General features: G+C 38.1%; 1 protein-coding gene across 2 annotated transcripts in view; it reads right to left on the bottom strand.

The window, feature by feature from the left end:
* Positions 1-552: 552 nt before the first annotated feature.
* npr2 (natriuretic peptide receptor 2) overlaps positions 553-23905 on the bottom strand; it is a 49013-nt gene continuing 25660 nt past the window's right edge. Inside the window, exons 8-23 of one of the 2 annotated variants that reach the window (XR_009203900.1) lie at positions 22424-22544; positions 19910-19984; positions 17122-17196; positions 14897-15001; positions 13594-13665; positions 12441-12600; positions 12121-12276; positions 11022-11190; positions 8310-8456; positions 7479-7602; positions 4217-4285; positions 3912-4086; positions 2986-3084; positions 1466-1557; positions 899-1114; positions 553-745 (exon numbers count right to left, since the gene is read on the bottom strand). Coding sequence is in view for 1 of the 2 variants with exons in the window: in XM_058382961.1 (XP_058238944.1) it covers positions 1052-1114; positions 1466-1557; positions 2986-3084; positions 3912-4086; positions 4217-4285; positions 7479-7602; positions 8310-8456; positions 11022-11190; positions 12121-12276; positions 12441-12600; positions 13594-13665; positions 14897-15001; positions 17122-17196; positions 19910-19984; positions 22424-22544 (1702 nt within the window). In the remaining variant the exon portion in view is untranslated. Of the gene's footprint in view, positions 1115-1465; positions 1558-2985; positions 3085-3911; positions 4087-4216; positions 4286-7478; positions 7603-8309; positions 8457-11021; positions 11191-12120; positions 12277-12440; positions 12601-13593; positions 13666-14896; positions 15002-17121; positions 17197-19909; positions 19985-22423; positions 22545-23905 lie in introns of both variants that reach the window. The other variant, XM_058382961.1, reaches the window with a different exon arrangement.

The raw sequence follows: 23905 nt of genomic DNA, 5'->3' as shown, positions 1-23905 counted from the left end.
TTGCTTAGCCAAGCAGAATTCCTTGTCAGTGCATACTTTTTAAAACAAAGGAACTACGTAAGTCGTCTCATTATCGAAGCACAGTGCAGTCGATTTCTGCAGTGCAGTGCGACCTCTTCGAAAAAGCAGCGGCAGTGACAGAGCCGAGCGTGGGAGGCAATTCACAGTCGAGTAGGTGGGATGTTGCTGTGAACATGCACACACACACACACACACACAGAGATGGTAAAAGACCTAATGGGCTAATCAGTGACGCCATCTTTTCAGCTTACTGTACTCACCTGCAAGGAAAATGAGCCGTGGCCACAAGTAATAACCGGTTAGCCTAAAGGATATCCGTTTAAGACGTGAGCTATGTGATATGCTCAATGAACAGCAAGACTCATTCAGTTCACCTACCCAGAGTGACCTTCAGTGGTCAGAATCTCAGACTATATAAGACTCAGAGATTGTAGGAGGCTATAGTGGATGAGGTGTGATCTTATGAGAAAACACCACGCTGAGGGAGGAAAGTTTATATCACAAAAATCTGTTCAGTGAAAAAGAAAAGTATGATTTTCAGTTCGTTTATTGAACAAAATATCTTACATTGTCTTGGATATACATATATACAAATATTAACCTGTATAGTACCAGAGCAAAATATCACTTCTGATGCCAGCACTGAGTTCAGTACATTGTACCTCTGCCCCTTTTTCATGTGCTGTATTGTAGATACACATCGATTTTCAAATCACGTACAAATCTGGATTATAGAAAGCACAAAAATAAAGTAAATTGTTGAGGAAAAAAAGTCCTCAGCTATCAACACTGGAAGTTGCATCATCATCATCATCATCATTATAAAAAAAGACACCTTTACAGTTTCTTTTGCAGTTGGAGCAGGTATGAAACATACCTACATTAGAATTCCTCATAAGATATGAAGAGAAACATGTTCCACGTGAGGACAGGGCTGGTTTGTGCATCCTTTCAAACCGAGAGCGGGAACAAACCCCAAGGATGGTACTAAAGAGGTTTTTGGCCCAGCGCTTCCCTCCTTCAGCAGCACTCAGATAACATAGACATCTGTCTTCTCCCCTAGAAGCCAATACGTTCTCATTTTGCCTTTGCCCTGAAAGAAGGGAAAGGCAGAGATCAATACGGCACATCGACAAGCTCTCAGGATTCACGCTGGAGCAAACAGTCAACACTCAGCGCCTCCTTCGGACAGCAAGAGTCGGCAAAGCCTAACAAGTAACGACCCCACCCCCACCCCTGCACCGCCCGATTTGAGGCCGTCGAGCATAATCTTTAAATATAATTACAAAAAAAGTGACTCTCAGATTAGCTTAACTGGAAAAGTAGCTTCAACTGCATTTGTTTTCCATTTCTACAGCGTGCATGCTGACTCTCTGTCTCCGCTACAGCTCGTAATCCGAGAAGCAGCATCCATAACGCAGTCCGGCGAGATACAGTACATTACCTTTATTTCTATATCTCCTCGTAGCTGAAGGTCAAAGTAGCCAAACTCGTCCAGCACCTCCTTAGTGGCCGAGGACACGTGTATCCGCAGGGCTGCAAAAATAAAGGGGGGGGAATACAACCAATCAGAGTAAGTGCATGTCTGTGAGTGACAGCTGACCGGAGAGTTATGGAAAACCCCTATAATAAGTAATGTATGTATGCATGTAGTCTCTAGCGCTTTGGATGTATTTGATGGGAAACGCACACTCCATATGGGCCGTGCACGTGCAATAGATTTTATGCTCCGAGCGGATGCTGAGGCTTACTTAGAAGTGCACAATAAATCACACAGGACAGAGGGGCAGTGACTCCTGCATTCATTATTAATGGTTATTAAGTACAAGGAACCCAGTACAGGAAGTCAGGCAGAAAGTCAATACAATGAGCCCAATGGATACTGTGTGGCATGTCTGTCTGTCTCTCTGTCTATATATATATATATATATACAGTATATATATATATATATATATATATATATATATATATATATATATATATATATATATAGAGAGAGAGAGAGAGAGAGAGAGAGAGAGAGAGAGAGAGAGAGAGACTGGTATGCTTGACCTCCTAAGTGCTTATTCACAGTGGACTACGCTGGACTGTGAGACATGCTGCTAATGTCCACATATCCATCAGGACGCAATTGATGAGCTAGCAGGCTGGTAAATTAATTGATTGAGACGACGATTATAAATGAACTCTTCCAATAAGGCAATGGCCAATAAATGCCAGCACCCATTTCTCATAACTAATCAGGATGGAAAATATATAGATTTACCAATGTCACATTTATTTAGTAAGCCAAATATATTTGGGTTTTTTTTCCATGGAGTGACATGGCATCCAGAGCTGATAATGAATTCTTATTTAAAATAAGACGTAAATACAGATCACTATACATAGATTGAGACAAATTCTATGTAAGATTAGTTCAGATAAGTCTATTAAAACCTCTAAACTCAGATTATGTATAAGATTTCCAGATTAAATTTCATTTACTGTATGTTTTAATGTTGCTCAGATTTTGTTTTTGTGTGTATGGTGAATATAGTGTACTTTATTTAGGGCTTTACAATGCTGTTATATTATACCACATGTAGCTGTGAATACTTTTGGAATCATTGTATGACGAAGGGGTTTAGTAAAAATTACTGTGGTCAAATAAAAAGTGTCCTTTTACACCTGACGTGGTTCACAGGGTTCGAACGCATAGTGTTCACTTATAATGTATGTATAATATTACAAACAATTTAATATAAACCCCATTCCATTACTCAATATTTTAAGCAATTACACTCGTACTATAGATCAAGTTTCTGTCACAGATGAGACACGGACTTTATGATGTACTAAAACTTGACACTTAAGGACACTTATTTTTCGCTACAGCTTGTGTCATTACTTTTACTAAGGTGAAGTTTTTAGCTTCTCTTTTTACTTTAGCAAGTCCTAGAAATCGTTTTTTTGTCACCCACCTTCCCCGGTGGACTCCATCCTTGATGCTGTGTTGACAGTGTCTCCAAATAAACAGTACCTGGGCATTTTGAGTCCTACTACACCTGCACAGACAGGCCCTGTATACACACACACACACACACACACACACACACACAGATATGTGGGAGATTCATTAACTCCTGCCGGAAGACACCATACGGATCCCTCTGATCGTAAGTATCAACTGACAGGTTGAAGGTTCACGCTGAGGACATTGATCCCTTGCAGTCGTTCCAGCCTTAATCTCATTACAACAGCCACTGTGGTGTGCATTTACACAAGCTGACAGAGATTGACAGAGATTTGTGAGAGCATGCTGGGGGATTTTCTCTAAAGCACGAGGAAGAGGATTACTGCTTGGCTGTGTGAGTAAAGAGTAAACATTAATTAAGTACTAATGCTGTGATTCAGCCCTCACAAGGTGGGGTGATTGGTAGCAGACTACAGACTCACCTTGGTGTGTAAAAGTAATACGTCTGACTCGCGACTAAATGAAAATGTGTGCATTGTGTCCATGCGCCAGATCATAAATCAGATTCTGTTTAAAGCAGACATAAAGCGCATACTACGATCTTTAAAAACTGCTTTCTGGTTCGGATCTTTGGATCAAAATAGTCAGGGCTTAAAGAAGGACATGCGCATGGAGTGACCTAAAAGCCGTTACAGTAACATAACGTAACAGATTAAAAACATAGATGTTTTTATTACACTTGAAAATTGTTACTGTAAGGCGTAATTGCTAGCTGAAAGCTGGAGTTATCTGATTATCAGATTACTTAAATACAAATAAACACGGAGCGGAACTGGACGCCAAAATCAGTTTGCAGTTAATCTGATTATTTTGTACGTGTAAACACACTCGGCGGCGATTAGCGAGCCGAACTGCCCACAGCAGTAAACGTACCTGTGTGGATTCCAATGCGTAGCCACAGCTGGTCATTGGGTCTGTGTCTGATTTTAAAGCTTTTGACCTGCTCCAGTAAAGCTAACGACATTCCGGCGATCTCGCGAGTGTGGAGTTTGCCGTTCCGTACAGGGAGACCGGACACCACCATATAGGCATCACCGATGGTCTCCACCTAAAAGGAAGGAAATAGACGACTTGATCCGTGTGTTGTCACGTCATTATTTAGGCTTAAATATTTAACAAAATGGTTTAGGTTTGAAAGGAAAAAACCTACAACGTCGCTGTGAGATGTATTCACTCACCTTATATACATCGAAATTATCAATGATGGCATCGAAACATGTGTATAAGTCATTCAGCAGTGTTACAACCTGCAGAGAGACATGCTTTCAGTTACATTTCGTCCTCAGGAAACGTTATGTAAGATGCATTATTTTGGTATGTCTAATTCAGATTTTTCCGCAGTGTGAACATACACTTTCAACCAGGGACCAAAAAGAACGGAATCTGCACCGGTTTCGTTGTTTCCATGTTCAGTATATCTGTTTTTTTCCTAGTCTACTAGGGGAAATATACTCATAAAAAATCCAAAAATGGATATTTTTTTTCCACACAAATGTTTCTATGTTCAAATGAATTGGTGATATAAAACCTAATCTAATTCAGATTTTAAGCAGTGTGAACATAAACTTTCAACCAGGTTTTATTTTGTGTCATACTCATGGTTAATATGGCACTCGTATAAAAGTAGACAGAATTTGTAGTGTTTCATAAATAATTCTGTTTTTTCCTAGTCTACGAGAGGCAATATATTCATAAAAAGAATATATTCCTTATAAAAAAAAAGAATATATCTTGCTCTCTGAGATGCTCCAAGTGTTCATAAGCATCTAAAATGTGTTCTCCATCCACTAAAATCCTGTGTAAGGTTATCCAAGAGAGGGATGTCTAAAACACTGAAAGCCAACCGAGTCCTGACTCATTTTAGATCAGACTTTTGACAATGAATTTGTTTATAATGATCGAAAATGTCCCATAAGTCGATTTCAATTCTACTGGTAAAAAGTGTTAAACCAGTTTCTCATTATAAGAATCAATGAGTATGAACAATTCATCTAGGGTTAACGTAAACCTATGATTATGATCATGATGCTCTAATGCAAACTGACATCAAGTTTGGACAAAAATATCTAAAACAAAAGTCTGACGCTCATTGAAATGATCCATTATAAATGCATAGATATTTTGTCTAATGAAATTTAGATATAAAAGTATTGTTGGTGAATTTCTATCCTCCTCTTTAGCCAGTTACACCTCAGAGCCTGGTGTAATTAGTCCAGGGTCCTGGTCTGACGTCTTTGTTCGGTTCTGTCACGAATTAATTGGAGCACTATTGCTGGTACACAGCAGTTATCTCCCAGATCTCCATAGAGGTCAGTCACCTTTTTTCAGATAGCAAGTAGAACTTTTCTCTGGATATTTCCTTAAATATTTAAGGAAATAAACTTAAATAGCTTAAATAAGCTATTTAAACTTAAATAGCCTCAGAATATTTAAAACACCCCCAATGAATCTTCTGCATTATTATTTTCCATGAAGATTCAGATAAAGAAGAAAAAGAAGAAGAAAAAAAAACGCTCTGGTTTGACGCATTTCAGCATGAACTGCTTGAGCTTCTCGCAAATGAAAATAGTTTCTTCCTCCTCTTTTGGATTCGAGCCCAAACACAGACTGTACCGAGAAAAAGCATTTGCATAAATAAAGCAAGTGGTAATGAATACAACACAATGAGAGCATAACAGTGTGAGTATAAAATTAATCACACTGATGCTAGGAGATAAATCATGGGGATTATAGAGTGCCGGTACAGAAAAGGTGAAATATTTATTGTTATATTAAGAAATAAACCCCGTAATCAACAGAACATACTGAAATGGTATCTTCCTCTGATTTTCAAATAATTAATTTTAATTAATAACAATAAAAAAATTAAAATTTAATAATAAAAAAAAATAACAATAAAAAAATTGTTTTAATAACAATCAAAAAAATTAAATTAATAAACAAAATAAAAAATAATGACATTTACAGTAATACAAAACCCCATCGGTTACATATCTGTTATATTTTACTTATGTTAAAGCAGCTGTAAATCAGCGGCTTTCACCCGGGTTCAGGAATGTTTCACACTTGTAATTTAGAAGCAGGGTAAGCGCTGATTTTTACCCAGGGTTATAAAACCCTGCTCTGAAGTAGAGTTAACATGGCTTTTGCCAAAACGATGCGTTGTTAGAATGTTACGACTAGATGAACTGAGGGCACGAAGCTTTTATTATCACCTCACATACATTACAGCACAGTGGAATCCTTTTCTTCGCACATCCCAGCTGAGGAAGCTGGGGTCAGAGCACAGAGGCAGCTATGATGGAGCAGGGATGGTTAAGGGCTTTGCCCATCAGTGGAGTTTGGTAGTGCTGAGACTTGAACCCTGATCCTCCGATCAACAATCCAACCACCAGTGTTCCCAAATAAACCCAATCAGAAATTGAACAACGTGTGCCTCATATCACGAGAAAACCACTTAACAAAAACGGTTCGGTAGAGTCAGACGGCAAAACACGAAACATCACAGAGTGCACAGTGTAGCGAGGAGGAAATACAAGACGCTGGAATATTAGCGGAAGATGGATGCCAACGAACACCTGATCAACTACATGACAAAACCATTAGAAAGCTGTGAAAGATAACAAAACGTGCGGAACGGCAAACCTGAACAAGCTGTCGCATGCTGGATTTATCCAATCATGACTGTTGACAGCGCAAATATACAGATATGAAGAAGGTTAAGACAGGGATTAGGAATGTACAGTGTAAGACGTCAGATTATGAAGAGCCAGGATTTATTGTGAACCCTGGGTAAAGTGTGAAACATCAAACAGGATTCTGTTGAAACTATTTCACCACATCAACAACGATCTTATTTTTTATTCCATTTATTGTTATGTAGTGTCCAAAACACAGGCTACTTTCCCTTCCTTCTTTCCTCTATTTTCACACCTTGGAACGGCGAATACATTTCTGTCACAACAAAGAGTTACTTACTACGCTGAAAGCTTGAACAATGTACTGGCTTATGACCAGCTCTGGCCTAAGTTAAACAGAGACTTCTGTTCACTGTCTAATTCGTTAGATTTGATTTGAGATTCATACAAACACAACCAATCCCTCCGTCTGTAACTAGAGGAATTTTCCTGGCAGGAGATAATGAACTCAAGACCGTATTGGGCCATCAGAGTTTAAGCCTTCTTCCTCAAAAGGTGATCGTGTTTTAAGAAGACATTCACTCCAGGACGAGAGAAGACATTTATCTCTTTAAGGAGCCTCTTATTCTTTAAGAATTTCATGCTTAACAAATGAAACAACAGATACTGTGTTTATTTTTAATGCTAAAGCTCTTTTTGCTGTAATGTTACCATGACTACCGGATATGACAGAGTGAAATATTGATGTTAAAAATAATAATAATGCAAATATTTTTTGATTTTCAAACACATAGACATGTACCTGTAACGGTGTGCTTTCAGCAGACATCGAAGTGAAGCCCACAATGTCACTGAAATAGATGGTGACGCTGTCAAAAGCCTCTGCCTGCACCGTCTCTCCTCTCTTCAGCTGCTCTGCTACTGAACTGAGGAAGGGGGAAAAAAAACAGGAATATTAAAAAGAGGTCAAGAAAGCGAACGGCAAAATCACTGCACAGTTCCAGCGTCATTCTAACACTAATGCATTTCGACCAAAAATAATAACCAGGGGCAGCCATGAGCAATTTACCAGGCCCCAAAATCTCAGAACCGTGACAGGCCTACTAAGGAGTTATAGTATGTTTCAGGCAAATGCATGTACAAGGGATAAAATTAAAACATTTGTGTTGAACACTGCACTGCGTGGCAGCCAAACTCAACTCCGGTTCTCAGCCTTCTCCCGATATAACAACAGAAAATCCTTCTTTCCACAAGGGAAAAAAGATCAATTAATGATAGAGCCAGAGACGTGGATTTTCCTGCTTCTCGCAAAGAGGGCTTAAAATTCTCAGCCGTTCCCACAGTCCTCAGCAGTCACTTCAGCTGGCTTTAATGTTCCTCCCTGCTTACATAATTATGTCTAAAATAGAGGACAATGCCAGGACAATCATCTATTTTCAGCATACAAGGAAAAAACTGTTAGTGAAAGTACATGACAAGTTGTGTGTGTGTGTGTGGGTATGGGTGTGTGTGTGTGTGTAGGAAAGGGTTTTAATAACCTTTCATTCATCGAGTTGTGGTTAATAGCTTGGCAGCCGTAAGGGAACTCAGATGTGCACGTTAGAAAATAACAAAAATAAAAAAGTTTTCTCACTGTGGTAAGATTTGGTAAAGCAGATTTTCGGCTCTCCTTTTCTCCTCCAAGTAGGCCTGCGTTCGCTCCTCCACCAGGTTCTCCAGGTTGTTGGCGTACTGCTCCATCCGGGAAAGCAGGTTATTGAGGATGCTGGTGCTCCCTTCTCTGCCACAAACACAAGCAGCAGTCAAAAACTCCAGGAAACCAGAAACCATATTTTCATATTGTTCTTATAGTTACAATCACGTCCCCAGACAAACAGGAAGCAAATGATTTGTTTAAAGACAGGATTTCTGAAAGGATGACTTTCAAGGATTAACAGGTTGATGTATCATTTATTTCCTTTGATTAGTAAATATAAATTAATAGCAGGAATTTATCGGCATTCCTTTATGTGCACATTTTGTTAGCCAGCTAGCTAACATGAGCTAAACTGACAGGATTTCTGTCAGAATTTCATTCACCGTTAGCACTAATAACTAACAAGCTAACAAGTTTCCTGTCAGAATTTTTGAAAGACATAATTACTCTAGCATGTCCTCCCATTATTTACAAACATGACAAGATTTCGGTCAGAATTTTTAGATATTTCAATAATGTTCATTGTTTATGCTATTAGGCTAGCTATTATGTGATAACCTGACAGGACAGGGTTAGGGTTAGGGTTAGGGTTTCACTGCTAATGCTAGCAAACTAGCTATGTCTGATAAACCTGGTAGGATTTATGACAAAATTTTAAAGACATTGTTAGCCAGCTTGCTTAACTGACAGACATATTTATAAATCTTAACAACAGCAAATATTAGTCATTTTGGCTAAACTAACAGGATTTCTCAAGAATTAGGGATCTGACTCAAGGACCGATAAATCCGAATGGATGATTTGTCTTTATTTCCCGTTTACAAATTACTCATTTTAACTTCCATGGAATTACTGAGTAATTATTTGCTTGTGGCTGATTAATGACCACTAACAGGAGGATGCGGTACCTCTACCATGTGAAGCAATCATCATCTCAGTCCACTCTGGTTCCTCTTATCATGGCAGACTACAAATGTAAGGTTGAGTATCTATGCGAGACATGTAGATGTGGGTTGAATCATCCTCAGTTGGCGCACTGAGAGCAACTCGGAGCGCTGAATGATTCAGATCTATTCTGGGTCAGAACTCACACACCTACATGCACCATCTCTGGAATAAGCTTTGCATTTATTTATTATTTATTTGCTAATTCCCATTTGCAAGCATATATATATATATATATATATATATATATATATATATATATATATATATATATATATATATATATATGTAGTGCAGAGCTTTGTGTGGAATACATACTTTTTGGGAGTTAAATGACATTCATCATCATGTATGCTGAATTAATTGAGAGCGTGAGAGCTGTACAATAACCTTACAGCAGCTTTTAGCGATAACAAATACACCAAAAAAACTCGAACTGTTCATTTCTTCAATTCGTTTGCATAACGAAAATGTCCCAAGACCCACCGCAACACACCATGCATTTCATTCATTATGAGAAGAGGTCCCTTTTTAAATTAACGATGCCTGGCAAACGTTTTCGCAAAACATTTTAACACGTCAACCCGGTCCTCGTAAATCAATCACTTTTTTTTTTTTAATCCATACTGGAAGCCATTTATCAATCAAACGCCAAAGTGGCAAGCTGTGGAGGTAATAAAAAAAAAAAAATTAAAAAATAAATAAATAAAAAGAAAATCTCACAGATCTCTATTTATAGAAAAAGAGAACAGTTAACCAAGAATAATAAATATAATAATTGTAATACATTTATTAACGATTATTAACAATATTAACAGATTAATAAATGTAATAACGTTTATGCTAAATGAAGACAAAGTTGGGGTTTTTTTTAGAAATAAAATTGAACAGTATAATTCTATTCAGAATGACAAAATAAATTTTTTGAATAATATTTATTTAACATTTGAAGTAACATATCAGTGAAGGATTGTGATGTAGGCAATAACTGATGATTTTTTTTATTTATTGGTACTAATTTATTAGAAAGGCTGTAATAGAAATAATAGCTGAGGGGAAAAATTCCAACTGGTGTCTAGAAATGGTTTTTAAATGAGGGTTACAGTTTATATGAAAGCATTCATTTGAATAACACATTTTCCATACGGTATTCATGAATGTTTACATTAGCATTGATGGACTTGTGAGTTCGAATCCCAGGGCCTTCAAGCTGCCACTGCTGGGCCCCTGAGTATGACCCTTAAACCTTAAATGTAAGCCGCTCTGGAAAAGGGCTTCTGCCAAATGCCGTAAATGTAAATATGACTTTAGTATCTCAGCCTTCTGTAGTAAATTCTGTAATTTGAAATCTCTCATTTAGGCCAAAATGATTATTTTATATTAAAAATACATTTAAACAATACTTAAACATTCCAACTAAACAATAGACACTCTGTTAGGAATATCATATTTGTGACTATCTTATATCTTATACTGGCTACCTTATACTGAATATCGATATAATTATGACCAGGTTTCAGTACATCACAGCATATTACCAACATGTTCCTTGGTTTTGGTTGAACACCAAGGAGCAAACATCCTGAGCAAGTAAGAAGGAAAACATGACGCTTTCTGTAATCATAAACATCCGCCAATCAGTCAAACCCGAATCATTCCAGGCTTTCAGGTCAAACTGGCATGCGCATTAGCAGTGGCACTCACTTGTTGAGTTTGCTGATGAAGATCTTGATGTGACTGAAGTCTGGCCGTTCGGTGGGATCCTCTGACCAGCAGTTATCCATCAGGGTGGTCAGCTCTTCGCAGTGACGTGAGTTATCTGTCGTGGGACGGAAATAGGGCTTCTGGCCATTGCGCACTTTCTGGATTATTTCTAAAACACAGAACATCTGCATGAACATAAGTAAACAAAGCACGACTTGTTTTTTTCTCCTGCACAGTGATTCAGTGAGTCTAATATTTTTTTATTTATTTTTTTTGGAAGCTTCAAAAGGTTGAATGCAATTTATAGTTTGATTTTATTTTTTAATATTTATTTATACACAGTAATGTACTCACTTTACATGTAAACTCCTTAATATTAAGGCCAAATTAAGCATAACTTCTTGACTACATAATAGAATAATTGTACACTAAAAGTTTAAACAACTAAAGAGATACAGATATTGCATTCAGTCTTTCTTTTTTTATTGATCATCAGTACTAGTCATACAAAAAACTTCCTATTCATGGGTTTGTTTCACCATGTTGTGTCGTGACACGCTATTAGGCATGAGTTAATACACACCGATCAGCCATAACATTATGATCAGTGACAGGTGAAGTGAATAAGACTGATGATCTCCTCATCATGGCACCTGTTAGTGGGTGGGATATATTAGGCAGCAAGTGTACATTTTGTTCTCAAAGTTGATGTGTTAGAGGCAGGAAAAATGGACAAGCGTAAGGATTTGAGCGAGTTTGATGAAGGGCCAAATTGTGATGGCTAGACCACTGGATCAGAGCATCTCCAAAACTGCAGCTCTTGTGGGGTGTTCCCGGTCTGCAGTGGTCAGTATCTATCAAAGGTATCCTTTATATCCTGTAAGTTGGACTTAAAGGATCTGCTGCTATCATCTTGGTGCCAGATACCACATCACACCTTCAGGGATCTAGTGGAGTCCATGCCTCAACAGGTCAGGGCTGTTTTGGCAGCAAAAGGGGGACCAACACAATATTAGGCAGGTGGTCATAATGTTATGCCTGATCAGTGGAAGCACACATGGAGTGTAGTCAATCCAACAACATAATGAATATAATTTACCTTTCGGGCTCAGATCCATGCCTTCCACATAGAACGGCCCGTTTCTCAAAGCTATCTCCTGCAGGATGATACCAAAACTGTACACATCTCCTTTCTGGGTTCCTTGTGGTGGAGGTCTGTCGTATATCAGTAACTCTGGAGCTGTCCATAATTTTCCTAAAATATATATCAAAACATTAACAGACTGTTCATTCATTCAATTTATTAATTCATTTTTTGCTGTTTATTTATTGACTTTTCTGTTCTCAGGCCGAAAACCAAATGAATAAAATGTTCACACGTTAATTACCTCCTGCATTTTTAGCTTAGCATTTGCTTACTTGCATAAAGTTCATGCGAGTCTTCATTCTCGTTGGACGCTCGAAAGCTTGCCAGGCCGTAATCAGTAATTTTCAGGACGAATCGACTGTCCACCACGCAGTTCGACGATTTCAGATTCCCATGGGAACCAATGTAGCTGTTGTGGAGATAATTCATTCCCTAACAGCAACAGAACCAAATTTTATTCCCATCTCTTTTAGCTAAACGTAGTAGAAAATATAATACACATTGCAATATCCTAACACCCATCGTAACATCAAAAAATCGTATCCTGTAGAAGTTCCTGTTATAAAATCACAACATGCCTTAAGATAAAACTTAAGATTATTAAATCCTGCCTCCGTTTACACGTGTACTAATTTCGAGCTGGAAATCAAGTTTAGGCATTTATTTTCTTTTTGATAAGCGAAATAATCTTCTGTCAAAAGCGCTATAGTCTGAAATAAATAAAAATGTCTAGAATTTAATAATAGGTTTAATCTTATATTGTCTTATAATAGAAAACCTGACTATATTCGAGATATTTTCACTTCACTGGCAGTGGATCAGAAGTGCTCTTGAGCTACATGAAAACAAATTACATGTAAAAACATGGGGCTTTTTTGGCACAAGGCAAGTGGGATTAATTACAGCAGTTAAAGCATGAAATTAATATGGAAATGACAGACCACAAACAAGCCACTCCATAAAGTATTATCTGCGATATTTTCTAAATTAAAAAGTAATAAAAAGGCTACTGTAATCTCTTCTTCTCTGTGATTCTGTGTCTGTCACAAGTACAATTTTTTCTCTAGTTTTCTCCTGTCTGATTACTTAAGTAATCTATTAGCAGTGTTTTCACTGAAAGCCTGGAACTTTTGTTTATCTAGAAAACAGATTTTTAAAAAGAGATGAATTTGTACTAAAGTTACTTTTCTACCCATCTTTCAAAAGCAGCATCTCAGTTCCATCGGCTCTTTTCAAGCACGGAGAAATAGTCAAGGCGAAACAAAGACGATGTCTACGGCTGGCTATTAAGACTATTAAAATCCTTTTAGCGTAAGCGATTATTTACTGAATGAATCCGAGGCTTATGTGTTGTTGAGAAAGCCATTAAGTGGTGTTTTCGCTTTGTCAAGGCTGAAAGCTTTGGCAAGCTTTCCTCTCACACACCTTGACAATGTCATTGATCAGTGAGAACCGGAACATCCAGTCCAGATTGATGCTCTCGTTTTCCAAAATGTCCTGCAAGAACAAAACTGAAATCAACACCGTGGACAAACGAAAAAGCTGTGAGTCATTCAGGTCCTTAATGAAAAGCTGAACTTGATTTCATTAATTGTAATTGCATGAAAGTAATGAAAAGTATTCAGTGAACCAAGAAGGTCTACATACAAGTCACTGACATTCATAATTTCCACAAATTCTATTAGCAAACCTGACAAAATTTCGGACAGCCATAATTACAAACGGTATCATAATGTAGCTAACACTTGCTAACCTGACAGGATTTTTAACTTAATCTTTAACTTATCAACAGCCAGATAACTAACATCAGGTCATATTAATAAATGCAGGACCTTTTAACACAAGATAGCTAGGTAGCATTTGCTAACCTGACAGGATTTTTTTTAGGAGCATCCATGCATCCGTTTTCTATACCAGCTTTATTCCTAATTAGGGTCATGGGGATCTGCTGGAGCCTATCCCAGCACACATTGGGCAGGGGTACACCCTGGACAGGTCACCAGTCCATCGCAGGGCCACATATATAGACAGACAACCACACATACACACACACACACACACACACACGCTCACACTCACTCACTATGGGCAATTTAGAATTACTTTTTAGGAGAATATACTCCAAAATGTATACAATACAAACTGCTAATATCCCCCAGATAGCTAATATAAGCTTAGCTGATGAAGATTTTAGGTCATATTAATAAATGTGCAAGACAGCTAGCGAACATTTGCTAACCCGACAAGATTTCTAACAGAAATTTAGGTCATTTTCATATATTTTTTATTAACCTTCACCACTACTGTAACATAAGACAGGATTTCTAGCGGTTTAGATTTTTAGGTCAGTGTCAGCCTTAGCAAAAGCTAGGATTAGCTGTGAAAATTATACTGTTTGTGAATGTGATCCTGTCAGAAATCCGGTCAGAAGTGCTTGTGTTAGTTACCTGGCTAATATCAGTCATTTTTAACATTTACAAATCTTTTCTAAACTGCTATAGCTAAGAGGATTAAATATTACTTTCTTAAGCAGCAGACGTCTTTAACCAATTACGTTTAGAACAACAATCTAAATTAACAAAAAAAAAAATCATTTAAAGTACCTCAGAAATAAAATTCTAAGAATTCAATACGTTTATTACAGTCATATAAATTCTAGCATCTTGCTAATTACGGATATTTAAATAGCTAAAACTTGCAGAAAAGTGTAAAGAATGCAGATGTTTACCTGTAGGCTTCCCCGAGGGCAATACTCAGTCACAATACAGACGTTTGGAGGATCAATACAGGCACCAATAAACCTGGTGAGATGGTTGAACTGGACGTCTCTCATCTACAAACACAGAGAAAGCACTTTTTTGTCATTTCTCTGGTTAGTGACTTAGCCCCAGTTCACAAATGAGGACGAACGAGCAGGAAAAAATGAGCATAAACACAGGTTACTACCAAACTGCTTTATATCCTCAGCTGCTACGATCTCAGCAACCTCTACACCCTGTGTTTTTAAAGGTGACCTGAATGAAAGCATCTCATCGTCGTCCCCAGGCTAAAGCCAGTTAGCATAGCCTTTGACCTATATAATCACCTCCCTGGTGAGGAGCCACACTACAGCGAGTTTATTACTTCTTCCCAGTCACACCTGTGCAGTAACACACACTCGTCTGTAAAATCCTGGAGATGTTGGAGTGTTTAGTGGAGAGAGCCGTATAAAATAATGTCCTTGGATCCCTTTATGTTTGCTGTACGGATTTAGTTCATAAACACAGTCCAACTTTTTCAAATATTCGGCACATTAGACAACCGTGTACTATTGTATTTATTTATTTATCTATCAGTGCTACTGTTTATTATTCCTGAACGTCTTACTCACAGAATCCAAACCAGTGTTAAAACCTAGATTCGATGGTTTTATTAAATCACCAGGCTGGGATCATTAATTTATTTTCCTTGTGTTTAGATTGTTGAGGTTTTGCACAGGAAATGAACACATTAGTGCGACTGGTCTGATTTTAAACCCATTCAATTCAACAAACCGGACCAGTCACGGAAAATTATAACATAAAGATAAATTAATTTATTATTAGAGAAATGTTTTAAATATATTTTTTTAATTCATTACAAATAATTATTATTTACTAATTATTAGTTTTCAATTTTTTAATAATATAATATTATTTATTTAATAAGATAGATAGATAGATAGATAGACAGACAGACAGACAGACAGACAGACAGACAGACAGACAGACAGACAGACAGATAGATAGATAGATAGATAGATAGATAGATAGATAGATAGATAGATAGATAGATAGATACTTTATTCACCCCAGTGGGAAATTTACATAATTTATATAAAAAGTTATATATTTATATAAAAAATATATAAAATATATCATTTAAAAGTATATAATATATATAAAAAAATATTAATTTATTTTTAATTATTAATCAATAGTTCAACAACGGTTAGGGACATTAATCAATAGTTTATTATTAATCATTTAATATTTTATAAAAGAACAATATAATAATTTATTTAAGTTATATAAACCTTTGTTTTTCTGAAGGACCCTTGAGGAACCCATGTTTTGTAAGACTCCAGCAGAATCATACTGTAGTTGATATGAATCAGCACTGTTATGTCACAAAAATATAAATAAATAAATAAATAAATAAATAAACACGCAAGCTCCCACAGATGGGGGTCACTGGACCCCACTTGGAGAGACATGTGTGTAGAACATAGTGCTCAGTGCTTGCCATTAGCTGTGGCCTTGTTTTGGCACGTTCCCTTTGCACACACACACACACACACACACACACACACAGCGAATCCTCAATAGGAGCTGTTGTCTTCGTTCACACTGCAGCAATGACGACGTATCTGAGCCTGAGTTACGAAAGAGTAAGATAAGATACAGATGGCGGACGGTGTAGGATATGCATTACTCTCATGAATTTCTTGATTTGGGAGCTTCGAGTGCTGACGTAGCCGCACGCTATGCCTCTGGAGCAGATTGCTGGGAAATTTCTTTTTCTTTTTTTGTTTTAACTTAAGGCCATTTTCCAGTGCTTTCACAGACACTGCTGGCCATTTTTCAGCTCTTTGAAACACAGTGTCCAGCATTGCTCCCCCCTTTTTTCCACGGCCTCAGGCTGCTCTCCACCTCTTTCTCCAACAACTTCCCCCACCGCACATACACACCCACACACACACACACACACACACACACACACACACACACCTCATAATGTGGATGTGAAAGGGGAATGTGTTTTTTACCACACAGGGCACTGAGGTTACTGAGTGGTCATAAACAGCAGGATAACACACACTTTATGCACACACACACACACACACACACACACACACGCTCACACACGCTCACACACGCTCACACACACTCACACACACTCACACACCCCGAATAAACAAACCTCTTGCCTTACATGCTTCAGTTCAAACAGCACTTGTCTTGTCAACTCGATCCTCTTGTTCACGTGTTTGATCGCCACCAGGTTTCCCTGTGAGAAGAAACCAAAACGTGTCAGTATCTGTATTATATTATATTATTCACTCAAGAAAGCATCGCGGAATCCTCAAGACAAATATATCGGGGTTGTTTTTTTGCACAATTTTCACTGCTCCTCAAACTTAATACCCTATTCACTGGATGCCAGACGCGAAACCTGTTTTTACTCAGCAGCAAAAAAATACCGAAACTGATTTTTTATTTTATTTAATTTTATTTTATTTCCTGCAGCACAAATTACAGAGAAGTCACAGCTTCGGAGTCCGAAGGTAAACACCTTCGCAATGAAATATCGCTGTACAGCTAACAGTAACTTTCTGCACTGAAACTCCGCCCCCTCATATTAACCCCACCCCCCCGGTGAGAGCAAAAGTTTGCATCCCTCCACAGAAAAAATCAGGTCAAAATGAAATTCGGAAACATGACAAGATCCGAATATGACCAGAAAAGAATGAATAGAGCCAAAAGACATGGAGTCATAAAGCTTTCCCATTGATTTCTTCCTCTCTAAGCCCTGATAGAGTTATTACGAAATATTAATATTACAAGAGGAAATTATAGTACAATTTCTTTTAATGCTTTTAAACACTTTTTGTTATGTAATAATGAAGGAACAACAGATTAAAAAACGCACCAGATTCATTTTTTTCATAGATTAATACTACACCGGATTCATTTGTTTATGTAAATTTATGCTAATTCATGCTAATTAACTAAGGCTTTGGGTTTCAGACCTTTGATTTCAGATAGAAAAATGAATGGAAAAATACCAGAAGTAAAAATAAAGTCTTCTTTTTTTCTTTTTTTTTGGCTGAAAGTCAGTTTGTCTGCATGTTTGTCTGGCAAAGATGAAGAAGTTTCTGGAAACGTTTCAGCTCTATCGCGAGGTCGCTGTGTGAAACGAACCAGTTCAATCACTGAATTCTCCTCGCGTTGTCGTTTAAGCTGGTCTGTGGGAGACGCGAGCGCTCGGAAGCGCCGGGATGTTCGTTAGAGTGAAGGTGTACAAGTCTTACGTCGTGTTCATTGTATGCATGATGTAACCGGAATGAACAGAGCTGCGTTAACAGAAGGGCAATTGTTCCACCTCTGAAAATGGTCTCAAATTGCTTGTGAGTAAATACACATGCGCCTCGAGGGCTCTTCACTGTTACTGATGGGGTTCTGACATCACAAATCCAATTCATTAAAGCACAACAAACACAGAGACGTTAACAGTCGCGCCAACACACAGCAATGGTGCAACATAATGCGATCACAGAGTAATACAGTCTCTCTCTCTCTCTCTCTCTCTCTCTCTCTCTCTCTCTCTCTCTCTCTACCATTCTCTCACTGTTTCACTGTTTCTCTCTGCATCTCTCTCTTTTTTCTGTCATGCTCTCTCTCTCTCTCTCTCTCTCTCTCTACCGTTCTCTCACTGTTTCACTGTTTCTCTCTGCATCTCTTTTTTTTCTGTCATGCTCTCTCTCTCTCTCTCTCTCTCTCTCTCTCTCTCTCTACCGTTCTCTCACTGTTTCACTGTTTCTCTCTGCATCTCTCTTTTTTTTCTGTCATGCTCTCTCTCTCTCTCTCTCTACCGTTCTCTCACTGTTTCACTGTTTCTCTCTGCATCTCTCTTTTTTTTCTGTCATGCTCTCTCTCTCTCTCTCTCTCTCTCTCTCTCTCTACCGTTCTCTCACTGTTTCACTGTTTCTCTCTGCATCTCTCTTTTTTTTCTGTCATGCTCTCTCTCTCTCTCTCTCTCTCTCTACCATTCTCTCACTATTTCACTGTTTCTCTCTGCATCTCTCTTTTTTTCTGTCATGCTCTCTCTCTCTCTCTCTCTCTCTCTCTCTCTCTCTCTCTACCATTCTCTCACTGTTTCACTGTTTCTCTCTGCATCTCTCTTTTTTTTCTGTCATGCTCTCTCTCTCTCTCTCTCTCTCTCTACCGTTCTCTCACTGTTTCACTGTTTCTCTCTGCATCTCTCTTTTTTTTCTGTCATGCTCTCTCTCTCTCTCTCTCTCTCTCGGTATTTGTATTGTCTTCATGGCTCCACACTCTTTCTCCCAATCTGTATCTTTATCTCTCACGCTCTTTCCCTATCCGTCTCTCACGCTCTCTGCCTTTTCTCTCTCTCCCTTCCCATCTCTCTCTCTCTCTCTCTCTCTGTCCCTCTCCATCTTTCTTTCTATCTTTCTTTCTTTCTTTCTTTCTTTCTTTTGTCTGTCTCCCTCTCCTTCTGCATTAGTTTCTATCTCTCGCTATTTCTCTCTCTCTCTCTCTCTCTCTCTCTCTCTCTCTCTCTCTTTCTTTCTTTGTGTCTCCCTCTCCTTCCCTATTTGTCTCTATCTCTCTCTTTCTTCTCTCTATCCCTCCCCATCTCTCTCTCTTTTTCTATAGCTCCATATTTCTTTCTTATTTGAATCTCCCTTTCTTTTCATATTTGTCTCTATCTCTCTCTCGTCCCTCTCTCTCTCTCTCCTTCTTCTCCATCTTTCTTTCTATGTCTGTGTCTTCTGCTCCTTCCCTATTTCTCTCTCTCTCTCTCTCTCTCTCTACAGTACTGTACATATTTCTTTCTTTTTAGTCTGCTACTCCCTCTCTTTCCCCATTTGTCTCTATGTCTCCCCCCCCACCCCCCCACCCCCAGTGTGTATGCATGTGTGTGTGTGGGTGTTTAGAAAAGCGGAGGTAAGGAAAATGTCAGAAGAACTCAGCCTCACCTTAAAATAGCCTGTTTTTGCAAACAGCTGATGTTTTCCATGCGCCGTGATCAAGGAGCCGTAGCTGGAACCCCTCTGGAAAGAACACACAGGGGACACGGTGTTAGCGGCCAATCAAATCAACATAGATGTAAAACGAGCGCATAAAAAAAATTAAGCACTGATTCAGCCTCAGATAAACCCACAGGGTGTAGGATTACAGCGGCATGTGCGAGAAGATCATGGTCAGGATATACTCAGTGTATTGTTCCTCAGCGTTCCATCTCCATCCACCTGTCCATCACACCCATATGTGCTTCTTCCTCAACTCCAGCATGACAATGCCTCTGTGCACAAAGTGACCACATGATCACATGGTTTGCCAGAAAAAACTGAGTGGTCGACTGCAACCCAGGCCTCAGGTCCTGACCTCATTAATGCTCTTGATCACAAATCCCCACAGCTTCACTCCAGCACCTAGTATAAGGGGATGTGGTAGCTTAGTGGTTAAGATGTTGGACTACTGGTCAGAACGTTGTGAGTTGTGAAGGTTGTAACCCTCAATTATATAAAATGAGATAAAATATAAGTCACTGTGGATAAGGGCTTCTGACAAATGCCAGAAATGTAGTAAATAGCCTTCCCTGGAGAGTGTTACAACAGCGATAAGTGAATCAGTCTGAGATAAGATAAGATAAGATAAGATAAGATAGAACTTTATTCATCCTGAAGGAAATTCTTTTGCCAAAAAAAATAAATAAATAAATATGAATGAAATATAAACAAAAAAATAAATGAAATAATTTAGATATACAAATGTATTCAAAAGTACAAACTGTATTCGAAAATATAAATGAAATATAAAATCTAAATGAAAAATAAATCAAATATTCATTTCATTTATTTTTTAATTATATATATGTAGAATATTGCGTTTATTTTTCATTTATATTTGATATTTTACTTATTTATATTATTTTTCGAATACATTTTATGCGGTCATTTCTATTATTTTTTTTATTTTACAGCCAATTTCTCAACAAAATACAAACACGATATGTCTAAACCTTTATAAAAACGTCTCTCTACACCAGGGACAGAAGTGTTCTGTAAGTGTTCATCTGACTCGATTAAGGCTTCCTGGATCCCGTCAAAAAAGTTTCTACTTGGAACTCTGTAGAAACAGGGCAGGAAAACACTTAAGACTCAACATGGAAATTTTAAAAGGGTTTAACCAGCCGGACATGAGAAGAAATTTTCTAATTATCTAATTACGGATATAATAGCAACACTTTGGCCACCAAAAATTGGGGCATTTTTTGGAAATTTTGTGGTTGGAAAGTGTAAAAAAAATATACAAAGACTTCGGCACGAGAAAAGTAACTGTTAAAGGTTTTATAGACATCCAGAACATTTATTCGCATAATATTATAACATGTTTTTTTTATATTTATTGTCAGCTTGGATTTATGAGGCTGACAGTGTCCTACTTCAAGTACAGATTAGTCAAATAATTCCATTCCTTCTTTGAATTTTTCTCATTACAAAAACAAATTAATGCGCTGGTAAAATAAGCTCATTAACTATATATATATATATATATATATATATATATATATATATATATATATATATATATATATATATATATATATATATTAAAAATCCTGTCAAATTTAGTGCATCACTCCTTCCAGTGATTCCACATTAATTGCACATTATATAATCACATTATTTTCATGCTCCACAAATGAGCCGCATTCGAACACAGCGGTTATTTATAAAATGTGGCACACGCAACAAGTTTCCAAAGTGAAACAGAACAAATAAAATGACACTTAAGTCTAACATGGACCGGCTCACACGTTCAGTGAAATGAGGTAGGACAGATCGGGAAAGCAGAGCCAATATCTCTATTAGAGCCTGGAAAATTCATTAAAAACATATGCACCATATATGTACTGTATATATACGCCCAATGACTGTAATGAAACTCACTCTGTGTGTGTGTGTGTGTGTGTGTGTGTGTGTGTGTACGCAGCAAAAGTTGACATTAAGCGTTTCCGAATCCTACAGAGAGTTTAGAAAGCATTAAAGCTATTTTGGATCATTAAGCAATCATACTAATGTCAGAATCAGTGAGTCATTTTAGCGTACAACAAAACTATTGAGAACGAGACGGCCAGTCATGACTCAGGCGTCTCAGGAGTTTTAAAAATGACCATGTGTACAGTAGAGCCTGTGATGTTAGCTGCTAAATTGGCTGGCGCAGCGGCTAAAATAAGCTACGTTTATCATTTTATACAGGGGGTTGTAAATTTTTTTAAAAAATGGGGGTTTTCAAGTCACTCTGACAGCAGCCCAAAAATTAAAAGAGTGTCGTGTGGACAAACTTGGAATTAAGGGTTATTGTAGTTATAAAAACCAGGAGTCAGAAAGTTGTTAAAATGGACGGCAGGCTGAATCCAGCTGGGAAAGGAATCAGCGCAAAACCGCCCACCAGATATGAGGATAACGGAGTGGAATGAAAGATACCTGGGAAAGAGTGAGGCGGCTGCCAGCGCGCCTGTGGTATTTGTTGGGGCTTTCAAACTGCAGATCCTCCCATCGAATCCTCCACAGCATTCCAGCCAGCTCCTTCTCCAACTTCAGCTTCCTGAAGAGTGCGACACAGTCGAATCAGTCACAAACCCCTTCTGCTGTTGTTGTACCGCACCGGTCATTTTATCCATAATTGAAGCGGGTTGTGACGTAAAGTTTCTTGCTCATAAGTCCAGCTATGGGGTTTGAAGTCACAACCGCAGGTGCCAGGTTTGCGGTTTTCCCACATTGCTTTCGGTGTATATATAGAGGAAGTTTTTTAATGGAAACAGTAAATACAAAGTACTGTAATGTATAAATATGGTCGTGATGAATTAGCACAGGGATCTTTGGGGTATTTTAGCAGACCAGACTGAGCGGATACTGTAGCAGAGCTGCAGAAAAATAGAAAATAGAATAGAAATAGAAAATAAACGCGAACCAGCTTGGTTTCTGCAGCAGATCCTCTCACATGCATTTATTATTTATTTGAATTCAGCTCATCGGAGTCAGTAGGTCAAAAGGAGAAGCGTTTTGACAGACTGCCATAGATGTTTTTCGTTTTATTTAACTACTCTGGTCGAGTAGCGAAAAACACGCATGGCTTGTTTAAACAGAAGTGGACGATGAAAACAGGATGTTTAAAATGAACAGACAGAAAAGTATGCTTTTGCCCTCTTCAAAATAGACGTACTTCATCTGTCCCGGGTCTCACATGAAAAGCCTCTATGACGCACAGGCCTGCTTTATTTACTGTCATAAACTAATCATTAATATAAATAACACATTATTATTGCCATTTTACCTGAGCAGAGACTGGCATCACATTTTAGGACCACGGTGAAAGAACTGTTTATATGGCGACACGGTTTCTAATCTTATCCACAAAGAGCCAGTGTTGGTGCAGGTTTTCATTCCAATCAAGAAGGAGCCACGCCTGATTCCACCTGTTTAATCAGTAGATCTTGGCTTTCTGTAGACTCAGGTGCTTGACTGGAATGAAACCCTGCACGCACACCGGCCCTTTCCTGATAAGATCTGCCACCTCTGGATTACAGTACAGTGGAACCTCATTATACAAATACAAATTTTCGCCTTGAGAACTGAAAGAAATTTGGGTGTTTTTTTGTTGTGGGCGGTCTGTTCTATTTTTTAACCCAAGCATGGTGGCACGACTTCCTGTGAGGACCCTTGACATGGAACGCTTGGCTTGGGTCAGCTCTTTGTAAGCAGCCGTACAGTTTACGTACGCGTCATATCGGTCATATTGCTCATATTTTTGGGTGGCTGGAACGGATTATCTGCATTTACATTATTTCTTATGGGAAAATTTGTATCGCAATATGATTTTTTTGCATTAAGGACTCACCTCCAGAACGAATTAAATTCGTATACCGAGGTTCCACTGTAATCTGAGGCTACACTAAGAACATGTAC

The sequence above is a fragment of the Hemibagrus wyckioides genome, linkage group LG28 (genome assembly GCF_019097595.1).
Source record: "Hemibagrus wyckioides isolate EC202008001 linkage group LG28, SWU_Hwy_1.0, whole genome shotgun sequence".
NCBI classification, from domain to species: domain Eukaryota; kingdom Metazoa; phylum Chordata; class Actinopteri; order Siluriformes; family Bagridae; genus Hemibagrus; species Hemibagrus wyckioides.
Note: the sequence above shows the minus strand (reverse complement) of the source record. Positions and strands in the feature narration are given on the sequence as shown.